Below are 22899 nucleotides of genomic sequence, written 5' to 3' on the forward strand. Positions count from 1 at the left end.
CAAACTAGCTGCTTTTTTACCATCTCAATCAAAACTGCTCTGAATAAATGAAATGACCTACACCCTGTCTCCTTAACTCACTTCTGTGTTAGGAGAGGCAGGCCATGGCAGTAGTGTCTGTGTGGATGAGTCAGTCCTTTAAAAATGCTTCCTATGAATGACCAGATAATCAATCCCTTTCTTTACAGTTCTGACAAAACCCATGTCAACTGGAGAACTACATAAATGTCAGGTTACCTTGATCTGTAAATTTTGGCTTAGAGCTGCCCTTGTTCCACCTATATAGCTTGTACATGTTTTTTCTCTAACCAATGCCATTAGCTGCACATCCTTTTAATTATTCATCTCTCTGCCTTATTGCTGATAGGTCACCAGCTCTCTTTCAGCACTTGTAATCTATATTTTTGCAACAAAGTGCTATGCAAATTTGGTCAGTGTAATTATACTTCTCCTAGAATAAAATCCCTCCTGCCTTGCTGTTTTGCTGACCTCAGCCTTCTCTTGCATTTCCAGTTTATCCCAAAGGAACAAATAAATAATTAGAAATTAAAGGGCATTAAATAATTTGCACTGAGCAGGTAAAGCAGAAGCACCTGGCTTTCACACATTAAACTCCCTCTCTTGTGCAGAACAGGTCAGTTGATCTGCACCTGAGGGAAGAAGGAGCCGTAGGCCTTTTCATACCTAGCCTGGAGCCTGAAGGCAATGAGAAGCAGCAATCCTCTGACCAAACACCTAGCTCTGCTGCCCTAGGACCATCAGAGCCCAGCTATGCACTCTGGAAACACTCCTGGTTAGTCTAGACAGCAAACAGGCAGCTGATGCTGCCCTTGCCTCATGTCCGCAGGAAACACGACCATGCCCAGGACCAGCCCCCACCACCTTCCCTGCCCAGCCGCTGCTGAAGGCTCAGGATTTGCCCAGTTCATTAAGGCACAACCTGTATTTGCACCCCTGTTTGAGTGGGGTATCTCCACACAGGTCAGTCGTATCAGCCTCAGTGCCAAAGGGCACAACTGCCTCCTGTTTGTCAGACATAACTTCCCAGCCCACCGGCCTCAACACAGCTGCTTGCAGACTGCTCACACCAACTGAAGACCAAATGTTTTTCCTCTAAAACTGAAGTAATTTATACTTCTTCATTCGATTCTGAGGAGCTCAGGGCTTAGAGATTGGCTCCCTCTCCTCCATGAGACATATATGTCCAAAATATACCAAAGATCCTGTAAGTCCATCAGAGAAAAGCAAAGGATAGAGCCTATTTTGAGGTACAGCTGGGAATCCAAGCATCTGGGAAATAACAGCAATGCAATGAAGAAGAAAAAAAGATGTTCCAGCATGCCCTTTTCTAAGCACAAAGTTTCAGATACACTAAGACTGGTTTCTCAGCAAATTGAAGCCACTTGACAGATAATGATTTTGTTAGCAGCTGAACCCAACAAGTGTGTCATCACCAAGCAGGGAAATGTATGAAGAAGATTAACAATTCATAATAATTCTTCCATGAGAAACAAAGGCCTGGATTCCTGTCAGAAGGAATTGAGCTGAAGTAAGACAAAAGCATCCCCCCGGTCTTTTTAGATCCATCTTATTGTATTGCCTTAATTGGTTGCAATAGTAGCCTCAACTGAACAGAAGTTTTGCTGGCATGTTGTCCCTCCACTGCTGCTAGGAGTAAACTTTGGACCTCCGCAAAACAGAGGGTGACATTGGTGGGAATGGTGTCCCATTGTGCCTTACGGCAGGGCATGCTGGAAGCCACATGCATCATGGACAACAAACCATGCCAGAGCTCCACGTTGGCTTCCCCCCACATCATCTGGACTATCATATTCCCACTTTGGCTGCTTATTCAGTGATGCAGATGTGGTGGCCAGGCTGGAGGTGATTCAAAGCCACCCTTCAAGTCCAGACTAGCTAGAGTCTATCATTGCAATCCCTGCAGAGAGGGAGACACCTGACCTTAGACTGCCCTTTTGAACTCAACAAGACCCTTCATGCACCTCTAAACTAAGCAGATTTGGGAGCAGTCCAGGGTGCCCAAATCTTGGGGGTGGCAATGCCAGAAAAGAGCAGATCTCATTGGAGATGAGTGACTCAGACCTCTAGGTCAGATTACTTCCCTTGTCCTAATTTAGCGTCACATCTGTGTACTGGCTTCCCTCTCATTTTCTGAGCTATATTCCTTCAGGAACTCCCTTTCCTGCTCAGACCTCAGTTAAACATGTCCCTCTGGCCATTATGGCCAGAGTGGGAGCCCTGTCATCTTCCAGGAACTTATCCGAAACAAACACTGTTTGCTCATCTGGAGATGCCCTTGTGCTTTCACCTACTGCTCATATGAACATTTCTGAAGAATTTATAATACCCAGAAGCAGCATATACAATTTTCCAAGAAATCAGAGGATGCTACACCATTGCAATCTGTCACGTCTATGATCAGCAGCCTTAGGTATTTTTAAGAAGGCCTTGCAACATAAGGCTATACTGACTCCAAGGGAACCACTAGTCATACTCTGAATTCACTTCTTTTTTTAAGGTTTCTGAATATACTGTAACATCACAGGTCATGAACAGCTCTGTAAAAGACTTTATAAACCCACTAGCTCCCAGCAGGTACCTCAAATCAAGTCTCATACAGCTCCGGGATGTACTGGCACAGTGTTAAAAACAAATCCCAATACCATCATTACTTTTTATCTTTCGGCAACTCAGAGCCTCTCTTTTCCCCCCCAAAGTAGAAGGAAATGGAAAGCAGCATTAAACCTTCCTGTTAACCCAGTGCAAGGGCTTTCGGCTGTGATCAAAAATCTTCCTAACTTTAGGAGACTTTGCAAAAAAATCCCTGAGATATCTTTTTGCTTGAGTGTATGTGGGATTAGAATATCGTCCAAAGACTAGTGAAATTGGTGGGACTCCTTCTGTTTTCTCTGATAGACTTTGGATCAAGCCTCCAGAAATTTCTACTCCATTTACCTCTATGAGCCTGTTGTCACGGCCACATGTCATGTCTACTACTTCCCCACCTTGTCCCCTCACCAATACAAGACCTGAATACCCTCCCTGATCCACAGGCACCATCCAGTATAAAAGATGCACTACCTATCATCTGTCAATCATCTTTTTATAACTGTATGGTACAGGGTTCTGGCTAGCATCTGGTACTAATTCCTAACAGAGACACAATGTTGCCCAAAGGGATATGACCCAAAAGGATTTGGAATTTGAATTGGTCTGGCTTTCCAGCTCCACTGTTTTGATGCATGATAGCCCTCATCCTACTGGCCTGTCTAGACCATACGGTCCTCTGATGGAGAATGAGTCCCAGCAGGACCTCCGAACCTGGCTTTTGGTCAGAATCCAACAAACATTTTAAAATGTATTTAATTGTGCAATGCTAATGCCTGAGAAGTGAGATCCAGTCAAAGCCTGGGATGCAGTAAACATCTGAAACAGAGGATGTTCAGATCCATTTTGGATGCCTATTTATAGATCAAGCTTAAATCTAACATAAATGTGTTGATTGGCTTTAACAAGTAATACTCTGCCCCAGGCTAGAGACACGGCCCTGTACAAGCTGTAAAGAACATATTTCAAAACAAATTCAAGCCCTCATCATCTCTTACTTTGTTCTTGTTCAAGCAATTCTGCTAACTTGTTTTTAAAGGCCTTTCTTGGTTTAGTCAAGAGAGTAAAAGACTTCTGGAGGGGAAGAGATCTGTGAAATCATTCAGAGGCTTTGTTGTACATTTTAAGTCCCCTCCTTTCATCTGGAATTGTACATTAAATCAATCTGTTGACTCTTGGCAGATTCATTGTTTTCTTATACAGTAAATCAATGGTGCTACATTTCATTATGTTTTTCATGCGTTCTCAACAGCACTTTTTCCCTTCCTTTGGATGAGATTTTTATAATTTCCTTTAGCACCAGAATTTATGTTCAATATTCACCGTCTTGCCTTTATCTTTTTTTTTCCTGACTTGAAGTAGAGTCCACCTTAGTTAAATGCAGCATTTATTCACTGCGTGAGTAATCTTGCATGCTTGCTTTCTAATTACTGCCTGTACAAACTGAAGGCATTGCAGGTTCAGAAATTAACTCAGTCGGGTAATGTTTCCAAACCTTTCCAACCAGAGAATTTAAAGACTAAAAACATAAACCCCAACTAAACACAGGAATTACAAAATCCTACTCTGCTCCCAGGCAGTCCCACAGCACAGAACCTCTGGACAGCAGGACAAGCAAGATCAAGACCCCACTGCCTCTAGAATGCACGAGGCCGTATTTGTGGTAAACTGCTGACAGTGCTGCCACAATTATGCACAGACGTCTTGTAAATATGCAACAAAATAGCTAACTACGGTTATTTATGCATGCAATAAACAGTTATGAAAGGCAAAGGAAATGTGCAATTGCTTGTGCATGTGCTGCTTCTGAAAACTGGGTTTCAGTGCTCAGTGGAAAAACAATTCTCTCTAGGCTCCTATTTATGGCAAGAGGAAATTTTCAGCGAATTAAATCAAATTAAGAGCTATTCCTTTATGCTGAACAAAACGAATAGGAAATATATATATTGATGCAGGGCACAGAATACATCCTCAGCTTGAAAGCTCTGGGTAACCCTGTTCTTTCCAAGGCCAGCTCTAGGTGTCACTGTGGGAACTGAATGTGATGCTCCTTCCCATCCATGGATTTGTTCCATTTAAACTTTAACATCAAGAAAATGTCACCTTGGTGCTCCCTGCTCCTGGGAATTGCTTCTGTCACCGTTTTCATTTTAAAATAACACTGCACATTACAGAGTTGTGTGAGCAGTTCTGATAGATGGCAGGGGATCAATCTGGTCACCACTCTCCTCCATAAATAATGCAAGCAGAGCAGAGAAATTACGATGTGGCTAAGGAAGCTGTTTAGCTGCAGTTTGGATCTAATTACTGTAGGTATCAAGAATCTGCACAGCAAATCACCTAATTCTATTAGAGCCAAAGCAAATCAGAACACTGGGAAGAAACTGGATAAAGCAATATCCCATTTCATCTAATGCATGTAAGCCTGTATATTTAATTGTCCTGCTTGCAGAAAGAAGACTGAACATTGGGCATTGTTAAGGTTTCCATTTATTTTATATTTCTAACTTGGCATCTTTGCAGCTGCCTTAAAAAAAGAAAATAAAAAGCAAAACAACAAAAATTGACCATAAGGAAAAAAACCAGACAAATTAGAAGATATGCAGGAATATACAAAAGAACGTAACAGCCCTGTAAGTGTCCTTTGGTCAAATACCTTACTCTTTATTAATCAGCTTACATGCTTTTGAATTCCTGCTGCTGCTCTGCAGTAAAGCTGAAAACTGGCAAGTATTATTTTAAAACATATTTTTAAACACTCCAATAAAATAGAGATGCTGCATTGCGTAATAATAATAATAAAAAAGTATATTAACAATATGCTCTTTTTTGCTTTGCAACCTGACAAAGCTCTTGAATCCCCACAGAGGCAGGCAGTGGATGCTACCAGCAAAATTCAGATCATGGCATCTCTACATTGGCAAAAGTCCCCTTGCATTTCCATATGCTTGATTTTAGACTGGGATTTACATATAGGAATCATTCCCTGTCAGTTCCCACAGTGACCAATACCAATACCAAATGTACCAGTACCAAATGTTTTAGGTTACGGAAACTATACGGAATCATTGATATAAACCATGGCTCTGTGTTCTTGTTAGGGGCATAAGAAGCCCTATTGCACTCTGAAGAGCCTTGTTCAAACATTAACAGAGAGACAATCGCATAGGAAATTGCTAATAACAATCATAAATCTTCCTCTGTGGTCCTATGGGCCTTTCCTCCCGTCGATCTGAAAGCTCTATCAGAATCATAATTAATGGAAACCACATGACACATCTATATGACATATTAGATGAAATCATGGCCCCAGGGAAGTATAAGGCAAAACTTCCACTTACGTCACCAGGGTCAGGATTTCACTCCTATTTTTTATGATAACCATTTTGCTGCTAGGTTCACTGAAGCATAGAGGTTAAGCAACATGCCCAGAAGCACAAGTGAAGATCAAGCCCAGAAGATCAAGTGAAGAGTGGGTACTAAACTACTATTTCTCATTCCTACTTCCCTTTTTCTCCCACCAGCTTCTAATCCCTACATCAACCTTAACCATCCCCTTGCTCTGCAGAAATGACAGACTTCATGGCTCGAATGCTGTCAAGTTTGCTGCAAACACTGCTCTCCTCCTGCATAGACAACATGGCTTGAGTGTTGAAGAGGTAAATAGAGATCGATACGCTTAGCAGCCATGCAGTACAAAACACCTCTACGGCCAATGCATTTTGTGTAAACCTCAATAGATGAGGCAGGAGATGGTTTGGTTAAGCATCACCTCTACAGAGCTAGGGACAGCCTGGTCACTGCCTGGGGCACTGCTGCTCTCTATGGGGGACAGGCAAGGGCACAGCCTGCATCTTTTCCTCCTTGATGGATGGGCTCAAAAAGCAACATTAACATGTGTTATAAAGTGCTGCCTCAATCCCCATTCGCATGTGCCACTAATATTCCAGAAATTGGTTGGTATGGAGAGGAGGGATCAGGAAAGGTGAGGGCTGTGGCAAGGAGAAAATCATCCGGGCCATGTCTGTACAGTGCCCTTGTCACCCTCCAGCGCAGACTGGAGGAGCACAGCCAGTGTCTGCTGCTACCTGCAGTGTCACATCTGAGCTAGAGAAGGCAAAATACATGGCTTAATTGTCAGACCTGAGCTCCTTAATGAATCACTCCGATCCAGAGTTTTGAGGATAGAAAACCCATTACAGGTTAATAAACAAGGCTCTTTGATGAGCTAGGTGACCACTGAACCCTTGAATCCAACACGTGGGATGGCACCTGGGTACTGCAAACTGCTTTGTTCAAAACCCTGCCCCAGCAGAGCTCAGAGCAGAGCTGTGTGCTGAGTACAGCCACCGGGCAGCTCAATTCACAGAGGTGAAGCTCTCCTGCGGCATCCTGAATTTTACACCTATGCCATCCGGATCAGCTAAATCAGCCCACTGTTGATGACCGAGGATCTCCCTCATTCCTGCTGAGCAGCCACTGTGATTCACACGATGGAAAATGTAAAGCTTAGGGCTGCTCCCGCTATTCTCGCCCAGGCCATTTCCTGCTGAAGCCAGGGGAATTTTTGCCTTGCAGGGTTAAAGACCTGCTGACCTCATCCCACGGTGCCAACACACCATCAGCACTTTTACAGAGCTCCTGCTATTTCATCCCTCTGAAATGGACTTAGCAACTTTGTGGTCAGCGCAAGTAACTTCATTTCCTGCACGGCCAACGGAAACCGCTGGCTGTGCTGCAGCTCTCTACCTCTGGAAACCACGGGGTGTGCATTTGTTTAGTATCCCAGGGCTTTCGTTTGGGGTTGTGGGTTTTTTTTTTTCCCTGTGCAGCAACACAGCTAAATTCAAGGAGACAAACGTTGTCATTAAACAGCCCTAGAGAAAAGCCCCAAACTGCGTCACCTTGTTTAACCAGAGCCAAAGGTTGACATGGGCACATCCCCATCGTGGATTTACAAGCAGAATAAACAGAACTGAACTCTGCTCAGCGGGAGGCTGGCTTGCCTAGAGCTCCCTGTGCGATGCCCAGGGAAGCTGCAGCTCTGCCGAGCCGCAGAGCCCCGCAGCGTCGGATGCTCCCGCAGCCATCGCTGCAGGGCTGCAGGTCAGCCGCCTTCCTCGGGAAGACAAGCGCTGCCAGGCACAGCCTTTTAAATAATAATCAGCTAATAATACAAATCTAGCTTGTGCAAGATGCTATCTGGGTTTTGCCATCCTTTTTTTTTATTATCATATTTATTTAAAATAACTGAATAGGGCACTTTCAGCCTGATTGTGACTAAAAGATCTCCAAAATGGGATTTGCCTTGCTAGCAGACTTTGCAATTATTCAGGTAATACAGAGCTGGCAATATCTCTTTACATTTAACAGGGAAAACAAGCGCAGAAGTCAGGAAGCAATGTTGTAGGCACGCCAGAGAGAAGCCATGCAAAATATTAATATTCAAACAGCAATGAGATCCTGAACAATGAGCAAATAATGATAAAATATTATATATATCTGAACATACCAACACTGGTTATCTTTTGGGAGACCAGGTCTTGTAGTAAAGCCTCAATTGCAGGATTATGTCTGGAATACAACTCGTACCGATTAATGCCAATGTGGAATTTTAACCAGTTTGGGTAGGAGTCTATGGAGGTTTCTCCAGTTGGCAAAAATTCTTCATTATCTTCGTTTTGCCTACCACCAAAAAAAAAGAGAACAACACAACAAAAACCCACAAATGAGGAGAAAGAAATAATGTTACAGTTTGTAACAGGTATCAAGAAACATGGCTTCAAAATGCAACAACTTGGAAAGGCAAAGCACTACAGAGGTGGGAGCAGCCCCAGGTTTTGTCCCTGTGCCAGCTGCATGCCAGGAGCCTGCTCCCACCCAGGGCCAAGGGGGAGATGGATTTTCACCTCCACTCATCATGCCTGATTTAAAGCCCATGAAAGTCAGGAGCAAAACTCAGAGTGACATCACTGAGCATTAGCAGAGGCCCTTATATAGCAGAAACACAGAGCTGCAAGTTTTATATTGTGTTTAGGTTGTATTATGTTGCACACATCTTTTACAAGTTTGACCCAAACAACAGCATCATCCTGAACCTTTATTTAACAAGGGCCTGGGTCTGGAAACTGAGAGCGCAGCAGTAACTCGACCTGTTGTACCAAATGCTCCCACTCTCTCTTCTGCTCTTTTTTAAATGGAGAGAATGAGAAGAAACTGGATCACTCTGAACTGGTTGCTAAAGAATAACTCTGGATGGTTTTGCCTCTTCCCTAGCAGTAGGATACTATTACAGAAAAGAATTGTTAAAATGACTTTTAACTCCTAAATCTTATGTTAGTTCTGTGAACTTTGGCTTCAGCCACTAAAGAAAATATGTACAACAGGCAGCTGCATTGTGGACATCAATGATAATTTCACTCTTCACCTACTGAATACACTATCACATATCTTCGATCCAGAAGTCTTCTGTGTTTTTAGTCATCTCCAGATGTTCATACATTTGTGAGTCTTTTTTTTTTCCCCTCTCAGAGAAACCAGAACTTTTTCAGGTTATTTCACTTCACAGTCAGTTTTGATTATTAGATAGAAGGGGCCTGGACAATTCACATGCTCATGGGGCGGAAATCAGAAATATTTATCCTCTCTTTCTAAAGGTTTAGATCATGCTGGCTGCTCTGTGGCTTGACAGAGCTTTTGCACGGTACAATGCAGCTGTTTAAACATTACAATGTCAGTGTGTTTGGAAGAGGGTGCTGTTGTATTAGACAAGCCTTTTGATTTTTCAGTCATTGAAATTTCTCAGCATTTCTTACAAGCCAACAGGGCATACGATTCACAGAGGCAACTAACTGCTTTGAAGGCTGGAGAGCAGCAGAGGTGCTAGGACACTCGGAATTAATTGAGGATGAAAAATGTAGCACAGATCAGATCCCAAAGGCTGAAATAGCTGCTAGCATGAATGCCTTTGTGATACTAGACCCTGCTTTTGAGAAAAGTTAATGTACTACTTACTGCCTGGTCTCACTGCTTAGCCCCTACACCTCTGAGTGGGAGACCAGGAAGATACTGGAGAGGGAGGTTCACTGTGCGCTCCCCCTCTTTCTTGCGCTGCTTTTCTGGTAGCATCTGCCTCTGGCTACAGCTGGAGACGGGATATTGGGGCATACGGACCCTCTGGCCTCAGTGCTGCAGCCTTCTCCTGCTCCTGTGTTTATTTTGTATTTCATGGCTTGTTGTTGTTGTAGTTGAAGGAACACAACCAGTCAAGCCTCAGTACGATTGCTCTTTTTCCTGGTGACACCGAATCGCTCTCCTTAACCCCCTGCCTGCTCCAACCCGGCCATCACATCAGTTCTCGGGAACGCCCGGGTACAAACCCACAACCCGAGCGGAAGGCAGCAGCCACCCAGGGAAGCGCCGTGCCACGTTTCCACACCGACCGCCCAGCACCCCGCCGGGTCTCCCCCCACCCCACCCCACCCCCCCCCCCCCCCGCCTCCCCGGGGGCCCGGGGCGGACCGCACGCTCGGTCCCCAGCCCCGCCGAGCCAAACCGGGCCGGGTGTCCCGTCCCCCCCCCCGCCGCAGCACTCACCACTCGGGCTGCTCGGCCGCCCGCGGGTTGAACCTGATGTCGCTGTTGACATTGAAGAGGAGGTCGCCGTCGGCGAGCGGGGGCAGGGCGGCGCGGTACAGCGGGTGCTGGAAGAGGGCGGCCAGCGGGGCGGCGGCGGCGGGGGGCGGCGGGCGCGGTGCCCCGGGGCCGATCAGCCGCCGCGTCCGCGCCGCCGCCGCCGCCGCCGCCCCCCCGCCGCCGCCGCCCGCTCCGCCGCCCGCTCCGCCGCCCGCTCCGCCGCCCGCCGCCCGCTCCGCCGCCTCCCGCGACTGCGAGGAGAGGTTGGAGCCCGGCTCGGCGCTGAAGTCCTGCAGGATCCGCAGCGTGTGCTTGCTGGGCCAGCGCGGGGCGGCGCGGGGCGGCGCGGCGGCGGGCGGCGGGCAGGAGCAGCCGGGGCGGCCCTCGGTCCCCCGCCGCTCCAGCCGCGGCAGCAGGTCGATCATGATGTGCATGGTGCAGGCGACGAGGAACACCATGAGGATCAGCACCCGGAACTTGCGGACCAGGAGCATTTTCATGGCCGGGGCGGCTAATAAATTACCGGGGGAGGGGAGGGAGGGGAGGCGGCGGGGTCGGTCGGGAGCGCTTTCGCGGAAAAAGCCCGGGCGGGCGTGGGTCTTCCAGCCCCCACCCCGGGGCTTTGGCTTTCTCCGTTCGGATCGGGAAGCGAGCGATCAAGTCAATAAAGTTATCTCCATAGGCGCCGAGAAATAAACAGACTAAAAACAATAGGTCCTCATTTCTCAGTATCATCAAGAACTTAGGAGGGGGAGGGAAAGAAAAATAAAAGGGAAAAAAAAAATAAAGAAAGGAGCACCGGACCGAGCCTTTCAAATCAATAGGAAAACAATGCCAATGGCATTGCAATATATAAAGCCATCTGTTCACGATTTCTCTCTCTTTTTATTACAGGGATCACAACAAATAGGGAAAACTGGTTCTGGAAGAGAAACCGGCATCAGACACTAGCTCTGATTAAATAAAATTTAAAAAAAAAAAAAAAGACGGGGAGGAGGAGGGGGGAAGAATAATATTAAGAAAACCTGTACGGAAAGGCGACAGAAGAAAAAAAATCATCCATAATATTTGGCTGTGCTGGAAACGCTGACTCCCTTCCTTTGAATTTGACCAGTGATGCAGCAGAAGCGCTCTCCCGCTCGCTCTTGCTCCCTCTCTTCTCTGAGACTGTTTAAGAACATTGGCTGGAAAATAATTTTCTTAGAGCGGTTCCAGTTTCTTCATCCATTGCGTCCAGTGCTTGGGAGAGATTAGTATGTTCAACTGAGATCAAGTCTGGGTGGCTGCTGTATCCGAGCTGGGCTTTTGCTTTGGCTTGGGTTGGTTTTTTTTGGCTGCAAAACTGTCTGATGGCACAACTGCAACATAAAGGTTAAATATGGCACAGAAAAAAAAAAAGGGGGGGGGGGGAGGAAGGATTAGAGGAAAGAAACTAATATAAATCAGTAGAGGTTCTTTTTAGCAAAGAGGTCCCGTCTTTGATCTCTGCTGGGTCTTACAGATCTGCCTTTTAGAGAGAGAGAGAAAGGAAGAGAGAAGGGGGGAGAGAAGGGAAGAGGGGGGAGAGATCTTTGGCAGGTGCAGAGTGAAAACCTCTTTCAGCTACACTGAATTCTGGAGACTGGTTGGACTAGTAGCTCTGCAGCTCCAGCTTTCAGTGGGTGTGTTAAATATTATGAGCGAGCCATGATTCCTGCCTTCCTCACGTCATAGTTAGGAGATTGGCTAAATAAACGCTACAGTGATAGTAACAGGAAAACCTCAACCAAAAGGGTTTTTTTTCCCCTCCTCTCCTCCCTTCTTCCCACCCCCCTTTTCATTCTACTGCAGCTCCAACTGGGGCAAGGAGAGGGCGTCTGTTCCACAAAGGTTTGCAAAATAAAAAAATTAAAAAAAAAAAAAATTAAAAAGTGGCAGCGGAGAGAGGAATCTGCACTAATAGCATTGCAAAGTGTAAGCGCGGTCTGTGTGCCCAGGCTGGGAGCAGCGATTCTGCGCTGTCATTGTCTGGGCTGGAGAGCAGCCGGCCCCCGCTTCCCCTCACGCCCAGCCGCTCGCCGGAGCAAGGTCAACACGGAAAGCTCTCTGCTCCGCTTCTGCCGGAGGAACAGGCTTTATTTTTAATCCGAGATCCTGTGGGCTGTGATAATCCATGGGCGTGCTGCAGGGTAATCTGCCCTCTCTCCTGCTGCCGGCAGCTGCACAGTCAGCTGGGTGGCCTAAAGGCTAAATGGAGCTGGTGGTCCTGGGTCCAGGGCGGCCTCCGGAGCCCAGTGAGTGCCGCTGATGGTTGTCTGAGGTTGAGGGCAGTCTGGAGGAAGGGACAAACCACTTCAGTGGTCTTCAGGTGATCAGGCAGGGATGCTCCAGGCTGCTGATTTTGTCTTTGGGCAGGGGAGTCCCCTGGATTTTATGGTCCTTAGCAGGGCTCCATCACTGTCACTGAGTGGGGCAGCAATAGCAATGAAGTAGGTCATGTGCTTCTGCCTACCCCCCCCACCTTTCCACAGAAACATCTCAGTGCTAATCATGCTGGCCCATTTTTCCCTGGATTAAGCAACATTAAAGTAGTTCTTTCCCCCAAAAAAGTATTTTCAACCCTCCATGGGCTCCATCCAGCACTGTTCCCTCAGTAGGTGGTTCTGCAGAGCCTTGTGCTCTGCACTTCCCTGAAGCACTTCTGTGCCCTGTTACAGTGTCACCATGTTTTGCACAAGGGAAGTCTCCGCTTTTCCAATGGAAAAAAAAAAAAAAAAAGATTGATGAGGAAAAAGAGCCGACAGGGCCATGATCTGATAGACTGCTCTGTACCTTTGTGGAGGAGCAAGACTTGCTGACCTAGGGGGACCTCTTAGTACCAGAGTTCAGAGGTACAGCTCATTGTAGATGCAGCACTTTGATTTCCATGAAAGCCATTATGTCACCCTGGATCCTTCAAGTACAGGTGTACTTAATCATAGCAAAACATTTTGCTATGGAGCCAGAAGCAAGGCTTTCCATCTTTTTCCACTTTTTCACCAAGATCAGCTCAGTCAAAGGGCATCTGGTCAGTTGACTATGAGGATAGTGACACTAGTTCCTCATGTGCCATTGCCTCCCACTGCTGCTTGATAGCAAGTCCGTACAGTTCTGCTTGGGAAATTGAGTTTGATTCATAAGTTAACTACGTCTCTATGCAGTGAGCTAAAGTTCAGTTTATTTTAACCTAGTTTAACAAGTTGGCATTTTAGGTCCATCAGGAAGAGCCTTGCAGTTTTGGTTCAGCTGGGGAACACACCGCTGCTGTAATGGGATATGATATGTGATGGGGGTGCAGCGTGAATGGCACATGGAAGACTGTTTGGTTAGGGGTTGGGGTTTTTTTGCCTGCCTGTGGCTGTAGCCTTTGTCCTGCTGAGCTTCTGGTGCTGTCTTTTAGTGAAGTCAGCTGAGCTGAATTATCAATCAAGCTCAGGGAGGCAAAAGGAGGCAGGTGGAAGCTAGAGCTTCTGCCTCAGGGAGTGGAGTGATGGAGGAGAGCAGCCACAGCCAGTGCTCCAGGAGGGTGAGTGCAGGGTACACAGTTCCCTAGGTATCACTTGTATTTCCTTTGTTGTGGCTTTTTTTAAGGGGTTGTGGGTGAGCTGCTTGTAGCACTTCATGTAAGGACAGATAATATGACGTTATCTGCTTTAAAGTGGTACAGTAGGGTTTGTAGGTTACAGGTTGTATCTACATGATTTCTTTTTCTTAGTGTTTGACCTACTAAAGCTGAAGGCTATGGTATTAGTTGGGGAGTGAGCCTTAACAGTTATGATGAAGATAAAGTTGCAAGTTACTTAAATGAGTTCTTAAAGTTTGAATACATCTATTACTTTGCAGTAACAGAACATTCTGTCAAACATGTTGTAACTCCACATGCAAGAGTTATATAATGAAAGTGAGATTAGCTTTGAAATATAATATAAGCAACTAAATGTAATTAATTACATGGTTTTCAAAAGGTGAAATAGCAGTATTGTGAACAAGTAACATTCTTGAAACTATATTTTTTATGTTCTTATCAGTATAACCTTTGGTGCATATTGGCTATCCAGTTAAGAGTGGTTTCATCTAAATTGTGTCTGCCTGTGAGCTGAATCTCCCTAACTCTCTTCCGTGAGCTTTTTGTTTTGCTTTTCAAACATTTGAGTTTTGTCTGAAGGTGGGAGACTGGTGGATGTACCCTATTCCCCTCTGTAACTGACCTTTGGTCAAGTTTTGCCAGGACCAAAGCTCCCTAGAGATGTGAATAAAGGAGAGCTGTCTTATCTCCCTGCATTTTTTCCCTCACCTTCCTTCTTCTTTTTCTGTAGGATTCAGAAGAACTCAGTCTCACTTTTGCAAGATTATACTTAATACTTTGGGGGGAGCTTTTCTATGGTGTAAATAGCACCCATATACTAGTGAAGTCAAACTGTTGAAATGGCAGGTGTCACCAGCTGGAGAATCTCCTTTGATGATCTGCAGTGCAGTTATGGCTCTGGCCTATAGCTAACTGCTTTGAGGTGCCTGGCAAGGGCTGTCTCACCTCAGTTTGCTAAATAAGCAGTGATACCTGCTTTTAGCAAGCCTGATTAAAAAAGACCCATGGGGTCTTTCAGTGCACTGTTCTGAAGTACCCCTCTGGTGATTTAGGATGAAGAGTGCAGGTAACCCAGATGTGGGCAGCTCCTGTTGTGATCCTCCTTTGTACCTCCTGTGGGTTACCTGGGCTGGTGCCATTCTTGGGTGAACAAGAGGGTGTCTCTTGGCTCTGGTACCAGACTTTCCAGACTCCTCAAAGTCTTGGGAAATATCTTACAAACTGGTTAACTTGGGCTGCCTTCAGTGTGAAGTCTTCTGTTCCTGTTGACAGTCTGCAGGTACATTTTTCCTTAAATTGCCTGATATCTTTTAGGCTTCAGCCTTTCCCAGCAGGGATGAGCAGATGCTGTTACCTGAACCAGATTTTTCTTTTGTAGTCGTATTCAATGCAATAAAGCAAGCTTGAAAGGAAAATAACATCAGATAATTCTTTGTTTCTCAACTTCAGTATCTATGTGAATGCCTTTACCCATTGATGTGGTCATCTGTGAAATAAGATGCACTGGCTAGTTGGCAAACACTAGCAGAGAGCGAGCTTGTGGCTTTGCTTTGGACTAAGGGGCAATGTATAATTCTGTTTCCTGAGCCTTTCTTCCTCCATCCTGGAGGCTGTTAACGATCAGCACCAGTGGTATATTACAGCCCCTCTGTGCCTCTAAGCTGTGCTGATTGGTAAAGCAAGGGAATGAAACGAAGACACAGCTAGCTGTTCCCTCTCCTGTATGGGCTCCAACTCTAGCACATCTCAACACAAGGAGGATACCAGCCTCCATTTTCCCATTGACCTTTCCCATGAATAGGTGCAAGAATACAACCCTGCTGTTGTTTTGGAGCCACTGTGCCTTGGGTGTGAGTGAAGGGGCTCCTCCTGCCTCTCTAATAATCTGTTTGGGAATACAGAGTAAGTAACAATCTCACGTTTGCATTCCTGTTGGTGGCCCCATGAGGCTGGCAGGCAGCCTGGTGTTTGGGCTGGGCTGGAGATGGGAACCTGAATATCTGCTGGGTTGGTAGGGCTGAGGTGGCTTGTCAGGAAACCACAGATTGTAGATGGGTGAAGCCACTGAGATAAGTCGGAAGCTGGGCTGTGGGTCAGGATAGCCTGGAAATTGGGCAGCAGGTGCAAGATAAGGAGCAGGCAAGGCAGGCAGGATCAGGGACCAGGTCTAAGGGCTACAAGGCCAGTGCAGATTCCTAGGACAACCTCATTGCTGATTCTTGGCAAGTGTGTGCTTGGTGCAGGAGAGATTTTGTGACTGTGCTGGGCTCTGGGGGGGTGTGTGTGACCCACCCCTGGTAAGGAATGGTTCCCTTTTCCTGCTGCAAGGGAAGAAATAGGGATTTGTGTCCAACTAGCTGGATGTCAGCTCTGCCTGTGTACCTTGATGCCCTGGCCTCTTCATTTTCAGTGCAAGGGCAACGTTTTCATGCAAGTTACCTCCCCTGGCAAACCAAAAATTTTTCGTAATTGCTGACTGTTGTTCAACTTCTTCAAACAAGCTTTTAACCATAGAACTTGTGTGCATGGAGCCTTTGTAATAATGCCTGATTTAGGTAGTTTCAGAAGCTAGTTGTTTATTATTTTACTTTCCAAGGTCTCGGGCTCAGTAAGAAAAATGTAAATAATTCTCATCTAAACTCTCTGCCTTCATATGGAATTCCAGTACATGGCAAACAGCTTTTAATTTCTGTTGTGCTGAGTGTTGGACCAGCATTATCCCTATAATTGCTAGCATTATGTAAACAAGGAAAGAATAAGTTCTTAATGGAATATTGTGACATTAATAAGTTCTTGCATACAGCTCATTTCAATAATTTCAATGAAAACAACTCCCTTACATCAACTCTTTATTTTCTTTTTTTGGCCATTGAATTAAAATCTTTCCTCTGTTTTCTTGGAAGTATTTGAATGTTGTTGGAAACTTCACATTGAATTACTACTATCACAAGCCAAGATTGCTGTGGCTCTAACAGGCTTTTTAATTTGATATTACAAATCAACATGAAGCAGGTGTTTTGCATGTTTTACCTTTGCTTTTATTTAATAATACTATCAAGAATTCAGGAGTGGTTATTGTCGTATATACTGGTATTTCTTCATTGTTTTGTGCATGAATTAATAACTTATCCACTGGTGAAATCTGCGTAGATGTTTATTTTCCCCATTTTTGTCTGCTTGCCTCACTGAGCAGTGACAATGGTCAGTGTATGTGATAATGTATTCAGGTAAATAAATGAAGCATGGTTTTGGGAAAGTAAACATAGCCAGCTATTATTTTCCGTTATAACAGTTTACAGCCTTCTGATGTAAAGCTTGAATGCAGCAGGGCAAACTAAGTCAGGCCTGATTGCACATTTTCAATCAAAGTAATATTTTCATTGTTACTTCTAATGGAAAAAAAAATGGATTTTCCTTTCTGAAAACCTCTATCTATGATGCTGGAAGTCCTGAGGGCATCACATGCCTTGCCTGGCCCCTGTGGTGATGCTGTCTAGGGTGTTCTTTCTGCTCTCCCTCTCTTTCCTCCCTCTGAAGATTCATGTGCTGACCCAATTTATTGGTGCTTTGCCTTATAAACACTGATCACACTGGCAATCTAATGGGTACTGCATATTAACCTCCCACACTGTGAAAATAGCCTTTATTGCTAAGGAATATTCTTGATACTGAACAGAAGGTGATTCCATAAGTTAATTTTGTAGGCAGCTTCTTGTTGGTGAATGAAGGGTTAGTGATACCTGTTTGAAGTGGTGTGCTAATATTTTTTTTTTTTAAAGAAAGCAAAATACTGTTGTCTTGGTTGCCTTCCAACTCAGGATTTTGTCAGTGATGTGATATTTTTTTGAACAAATCTTGAGTAAATCTCCTCCCCCAGATCAAACAGGCAGTGTGGTCAGCCATTCCTTCCTGTTATGGTTTTGCAAAGGTCGACTGGAGGGGCATTGAGCTGCCAGCTTGAGCTAATTAGTGGTGAAAGGAGGGACATGTGATTGGCTTCCCCTGTTACTGGCAGAGCTGGCTGGTACTGTCAAATTGTCAGAGCTGGGCAAAGGGTGGCTCATCCTGGAAATGCATGACCAGCCTCAACTGACTTCAGAAAGCCCAAGCTTCCAGCTTCAGCCTTTTGCTTTGTGTTCCCATTCTTTAATTTGGGGTACAATGTTCTGGATGATCCAAAACCCAAGGGTCTGTTTGATAAACCTGTTGAAAGTAGAGAACTCATTATTGTATTAAAGCAATGAAACAGCCTGTTTCGCTTCCCTGCCTGCTTGTTACTCCTCAGCTGTTGCTGCTGCGGAATCAAGGGTTAGCTCCTCAGCTGGTATCAGCTGGCCTTGATTTCACTGAAATGCCATCTAATTATATCAGCTGAGGATCTGGTCCACAATGCTTAATTCTTCCATTGGCTGGAACAAAGAGCTGCCTGGCAATGCAAGAACAAAACCTGTTATTGTTGCTAGAGCAATGTGATTGGCCTGTGGAGGGATCACATTTGCTCTAGTCGTTCAAGTGGTGTAGTAATCTTGCATATAGCTACATTAGAGGGGCTGAAAAATTACCTTTTGAAGTGGTAGGATGTCATAAAGAAAATTAGCTGTTGGGAGGTTGTGTTTTTATCTAGAAGTTATTATTTAAACTAAGTCAAAACAAGTTATCTTGATGTGCATGACGTAAGAGCATGTGCTGCTTGAATTCATGTAACTTCATCTTCCTATAACAACTGGTTCCTTTAAATAAAAAAAAAATTGTGATCAAATAGCCTGTATTCCTTGTGGCCTTTCTGAGTTCAGGTAGTAGTGCATGAATCTTTTTAAAGTGTATAAAACATGGCTTGCTAGATTACACATAAAATTTTGCAGATTCATTGAAATTGATGGAGCTATCTGATTTATGACTGGAGAAAATGTATCCTGATGCTAAAACAAGATGTAGTTACACACTCGCACACAGGAAGCTTCTGCACGCTGCAGTCTGAGTTGCACACAGACCCATTTGCGTGCGTACAAAGACATGAATGCCTGCACACATGAACAGTTTAATTGTATACTGAAGACACTTCTGGGAATTCTTTTTTTGTTGCTGTCTAATTTTGATTTGTATGGATGTTTTGACTTCTTGACTTGAGCTTTTTTCCTCTTGGCTGGCTAAATTTTCAATCAGATAATTTTAAAAACCTGAGGAAGTAAGAGCAAAACCACAAAGACATTTTAAGCATGCCACAGCCTGAAATGGAAATTAACATACTAATAAAAAGCCTTCATGGGAGAGTCTTACAGTTAGGCAGTGTAACCTAACAGGCTGTGAATTACTCTGCCCCCAGGAGACACCAGGACTTTCTCCAACCTGGATGCTCCCTGGCTACGTGATGTTGGAAAGTTGCTTCAGTTCTGTTTCCTCATCTGATAGGAAGGATACCCTAGAGCATTTTGAGATATATTAATAAAAGTCCCTGTAGGAGAGAGATGGCAATATGATATTTTAGGTCTCACTTCTTTGGAGAATAAGTCATACTCCTGACTTTAACCCCACAAGAAACTAAATCTCTTCAGACTTTCCTGTGTAGAATATTCTTAAATGCTGGTATTTTGAGTGAGTCCTTGAGTCATGAAACCCCTTAAACTTAGTAGTGTCCTTGTGTATCTAAGCAACCACGTATCCCTAAGGACAGTGTGATGTGACTGGAAGTGCAAAGCCCGGTGAGTCTAATGAGAGAGTTTTGTGAGAACCCCCTTGCACCTCCTCTTTTCCCCAGTCCCCTCTTCCTGCATCCTGTCCTGAAAGAGTTTTCCTGGACACTGTTCAGACATAACCGCACGTACAATTCTGGTGATTTGATATTAAAGATACTGAAAACTTTGACCATGGAGATTCCTGTACAATAGTTGTCACTTAAAAAAAAAAATCCCTCTTTTCCCAACAGTTGATGATATGTTTGTTGTCCAATCAAGCCTTGCCATAAAACTCACTGCAAGTTTAGAGAAAGACATGCAAAAGGCAGGTGCTTGCAAAGGGTGCCTGAGTTTCTAGTAGCCCTTCTTTCCCACCTCATGAATTATTGCTTAGTAGGTCATAGTGAAAACATTATTTTGTAAAAATTTAGACTAAAAAAATGTCCCCTCTCTGTGTTCCTAGTCCCTAACAAATATGGTTTCTTTTAAATTTATTAGCTTGGTGTGAGATTCCTTTCTGATGAATTGCCACTTGCCTCATGGTTCAGGCCTCCCCTTGCCAGATTCTGCCAGGGTGTCCTGGTGCTGCTGTAACCCTGCCAAGGCAGCAGCCTTAATCCCATTCTGAGCAGTTCCTGCTACATACCCTTGAGATCTGGATTAAACCATTCTAGCATGAGTTAAGGTGGGCCTGGGGCTGGCTTGGCCTCTCCCTTGATGAAGATGTGGGGAGTCCACTGTTGGCTTGCCACAGGAGATGGTGAGGATCTCTGGTGTCTCTCTCCCTCACTGCCATCAGCAGGATGAGGGTTTCCTGGAACCATTTTGTTGTCAGCGACTTCCACTTTTTTGGTCCTAAATTTGTCTTTGTTTCCCTAAGGGTTTTTTCACACTGTCTCACTTCCTTGGGTCGTTCCACTGATATGTTGTAATAGTAAACTCTAGTGATTAAATACGGTTATTTTGCATTTGCTGTTGAAGGTGGGAAGATGTGTGTAGCCCTCATGGTAAAGCAGCTGTGCTGTTATGAGAGAGGGATGATCTATGACTATGGGAGTGTCAGGGTGCTGGGGGCAGGTTTGTTTTCTGGCTCTCTTATTTCTTGTCATGCCTTGGGCTTCTCCAAGGGATGGCTTCAAACACTTGAGACAGTTTAGTTGCTAAGCTGGGAGCATAATTGCCATAGACTCCCTTGTAAGTCAGACCTAATTGCCTTTGGGGTTGTCATTTAGTTGAGAGACATCAGCACAGATTTCCATATATAGGTTGGAGTAATAAGACTTGATTTATCTGCTCTGTCTCTTCAGAGGGGGAATGCTTTGAGGTAGGGCCTATCCTTTATTCTGTGTTTGTACAGTGCCTACAGCAAGAGAACAGTGTCCTCAGGTGGTATACAGGTTAGAAGAAGGATGGGGATAAAATATATATGCACAGTGCCTGTCAGCCAGTGGTGAAAGCAGTTGCTCGCTTACCTTCTCTGCTGGAAGGTAAAAACTTTGGGCAGTTGCCAAGAAATGTGTCAAGGTTATAACTCTCGGGTGGGCTGCAAACATGAATGTCAGACATGCAAAGTGAAAGTGGTTTCAAGTGCAGGCTTTTTCCTTCGCTGGTTCTTTGAAGATTGAGGTAACTTAAAGAGGAAAAAAGGTTTCCATGGAAATTCTTGAAACCAAAGGTGTGAATATTAGTGTGTGCTTTGTTCTGTGTTCTTCACAGCTGATAGAAGTCACAGTGTAAATGGACCTAACTGCTGAGTGACCTTTGACAAAACCAGATAGGAAGTCTTTGTTGTTGTTGTCAGTGACGGTGATTTTTTTTTTTTCAAGCTAAGAAGTCTTTTTCAGTGAAGTGATTCACTAGTTTTAACTGAAACTTTGAGGCAAGAACATGGTGACAAGATAGAGATTGCAGTGAGTAACAAGGCTCAGTCAATTATTGACTAGCCCATCTCATCACCTTTGTTTTCTTTGACAAAATATCACGACCTTTGTATGCTGAGCCTGCAAAAACCAAGCATTGACCATTCTGGGTGTCACTGAGAAGTGAAGATTTTCTTGTTAAAGTGAATTGAATTCTCTCCTTGCAAAGCTTTTCCTTTTATCTTTTAGTGTTGTGTACATGGTTGTCTACTCTGATTTCTGTCCTTTCTCATAGGGAAACATGCAGAATAGATACAAGCCAGTGCAGTAGCTGTTGTCTTGTAAAACATTTCAGAAACTCAAGTAAAGCAAGGTAAAGCAGGGCTAGTGTTGGCCCAGATCTCAGCTGGGACCCTTTAGACATGACTGTCATACATACAAATGGTAATATGGTGACTCAGAAATATGAATCTTTCTTCAAATGGCATATCTGTTACTTCTACTGGAGCTAATAGTTTCAAGAGCACAAGAGGTTTGTAGTAACAGAGGCTACAAAGCTCTTCTATGCTCGCATTTACTGCATGAAGGTATGCGTCTCCCTCTCCTTTCCAGCTGCCTTCAAATATAGATCTTGCTCTTCTGACAGGTTAGGTGGAGTACACAGGCTGGCTTCTCTGTGCCTTTTGCAGAGGTGTCACTCCTTTCAGTACTGATGTAGCCAGAAAACTCTGAAAAAGGGTTAATGCTTGAGATCCCCAAAGGAGTAGTGCCATGCCCTGGAGCTCGTTGCCTTGATGTCATTGGGAAGGTGCTGTTGCAGTTGGATCAGTTCCCCTCAGCTTGAGGTGGCAGCAAAACCTGCTGGCTTCATTGATTTCTCACTGAAGTCAACAGAAGCTCTGATCATGGATCTTCAGCTTGGCAGTTTGATATTCAAGAACTGAACAGACTGAATTGGAAGGCTGGTGAAACCCTTGCACATAATACCATCACCAGGAGTAGAGGTCCTGCTCAGCTCATGGTGGAGACCTTGTGCATAACACCATCAATGTGAGTAGAGGTCCTGCTCAACTCACTAATAGTCAACACCTTGCTAGACTAAGTTCTGCAAGATCCACATTAATAATATTGGAGACCCTCATATAATGTAATGCCACAGATTTTTTACGTGTTATCCATAAGGTCCACTTTAGAATTCCAGTCTACAAATGGAAATGAGCTTCGTAAGTCAAGTGCTAGGAGTAATAAGTGAAAATTAAACTTAATATTTGTATTTAGTTAAGATGTGGAGTGATACAAGAAGATTCCTGGTATCTGACTGCTTCTATGCTGCAGATAACAATCCAGCAAGAAAAATAAAAATTGCATGAAGAGCAAACTAACAGCAAATCCAAAAATGGTTCAAAGACAGCACATTGAAATGGGTAGGGTTTAAAAAAAAGCTTTTGGAAAGAAACATTAAAAGGATAAACATCAAAGGAAGAACAAAAGGAAATAGGGA

The 22899-nt window shown here is 44.5% G+C and overlaps 1 protein-coding gene across 1 annotated transcript in view; it reads right to left on the reverse strand.

The window, feature by feature from the left end:
* FAM20C (FAM20C golgi associated secretory pathway kinase) overlaps nucleotides 1-12316 on the reverse strand; it is a 61163-nt gene extending 48847 nt beyond the window's left edge. Inside the window, exons 1-2 of the mRNA XM_074840874.1 lie at nucleotides 10225-12316; nucleotides 8141-8313 (exon numbers count right to left, since the gene is read on the reverse strand). Of these exons, the coding sequence (XP_074696975.1) occupies nucleotides 8141-8313; nucleotides 10225-10763 (712 nt within the window). The 5' untranslated portion in view covers nucleotides 10764-12316. The remainder of the gene's footprint in view (nucleotides 1-8140; nucleotides 8314-10224) is intronic.
* Nucleotides 12317-22899: the final 10583 nt, after the last annotated feature.

This window comes from Strix aluco, chromosome 15 (genome assembly GCF_031877795.1).
Source record: "Strix aluco isolate bStrAlu1 chromosome 15, bStrAlu1.hap1, whole genome shotgun sequence".
NCBI lineage: Eukaryota > Metazoa > Chordata > Aves > Strigiformes > Strigidae > Strix > Strix aluco.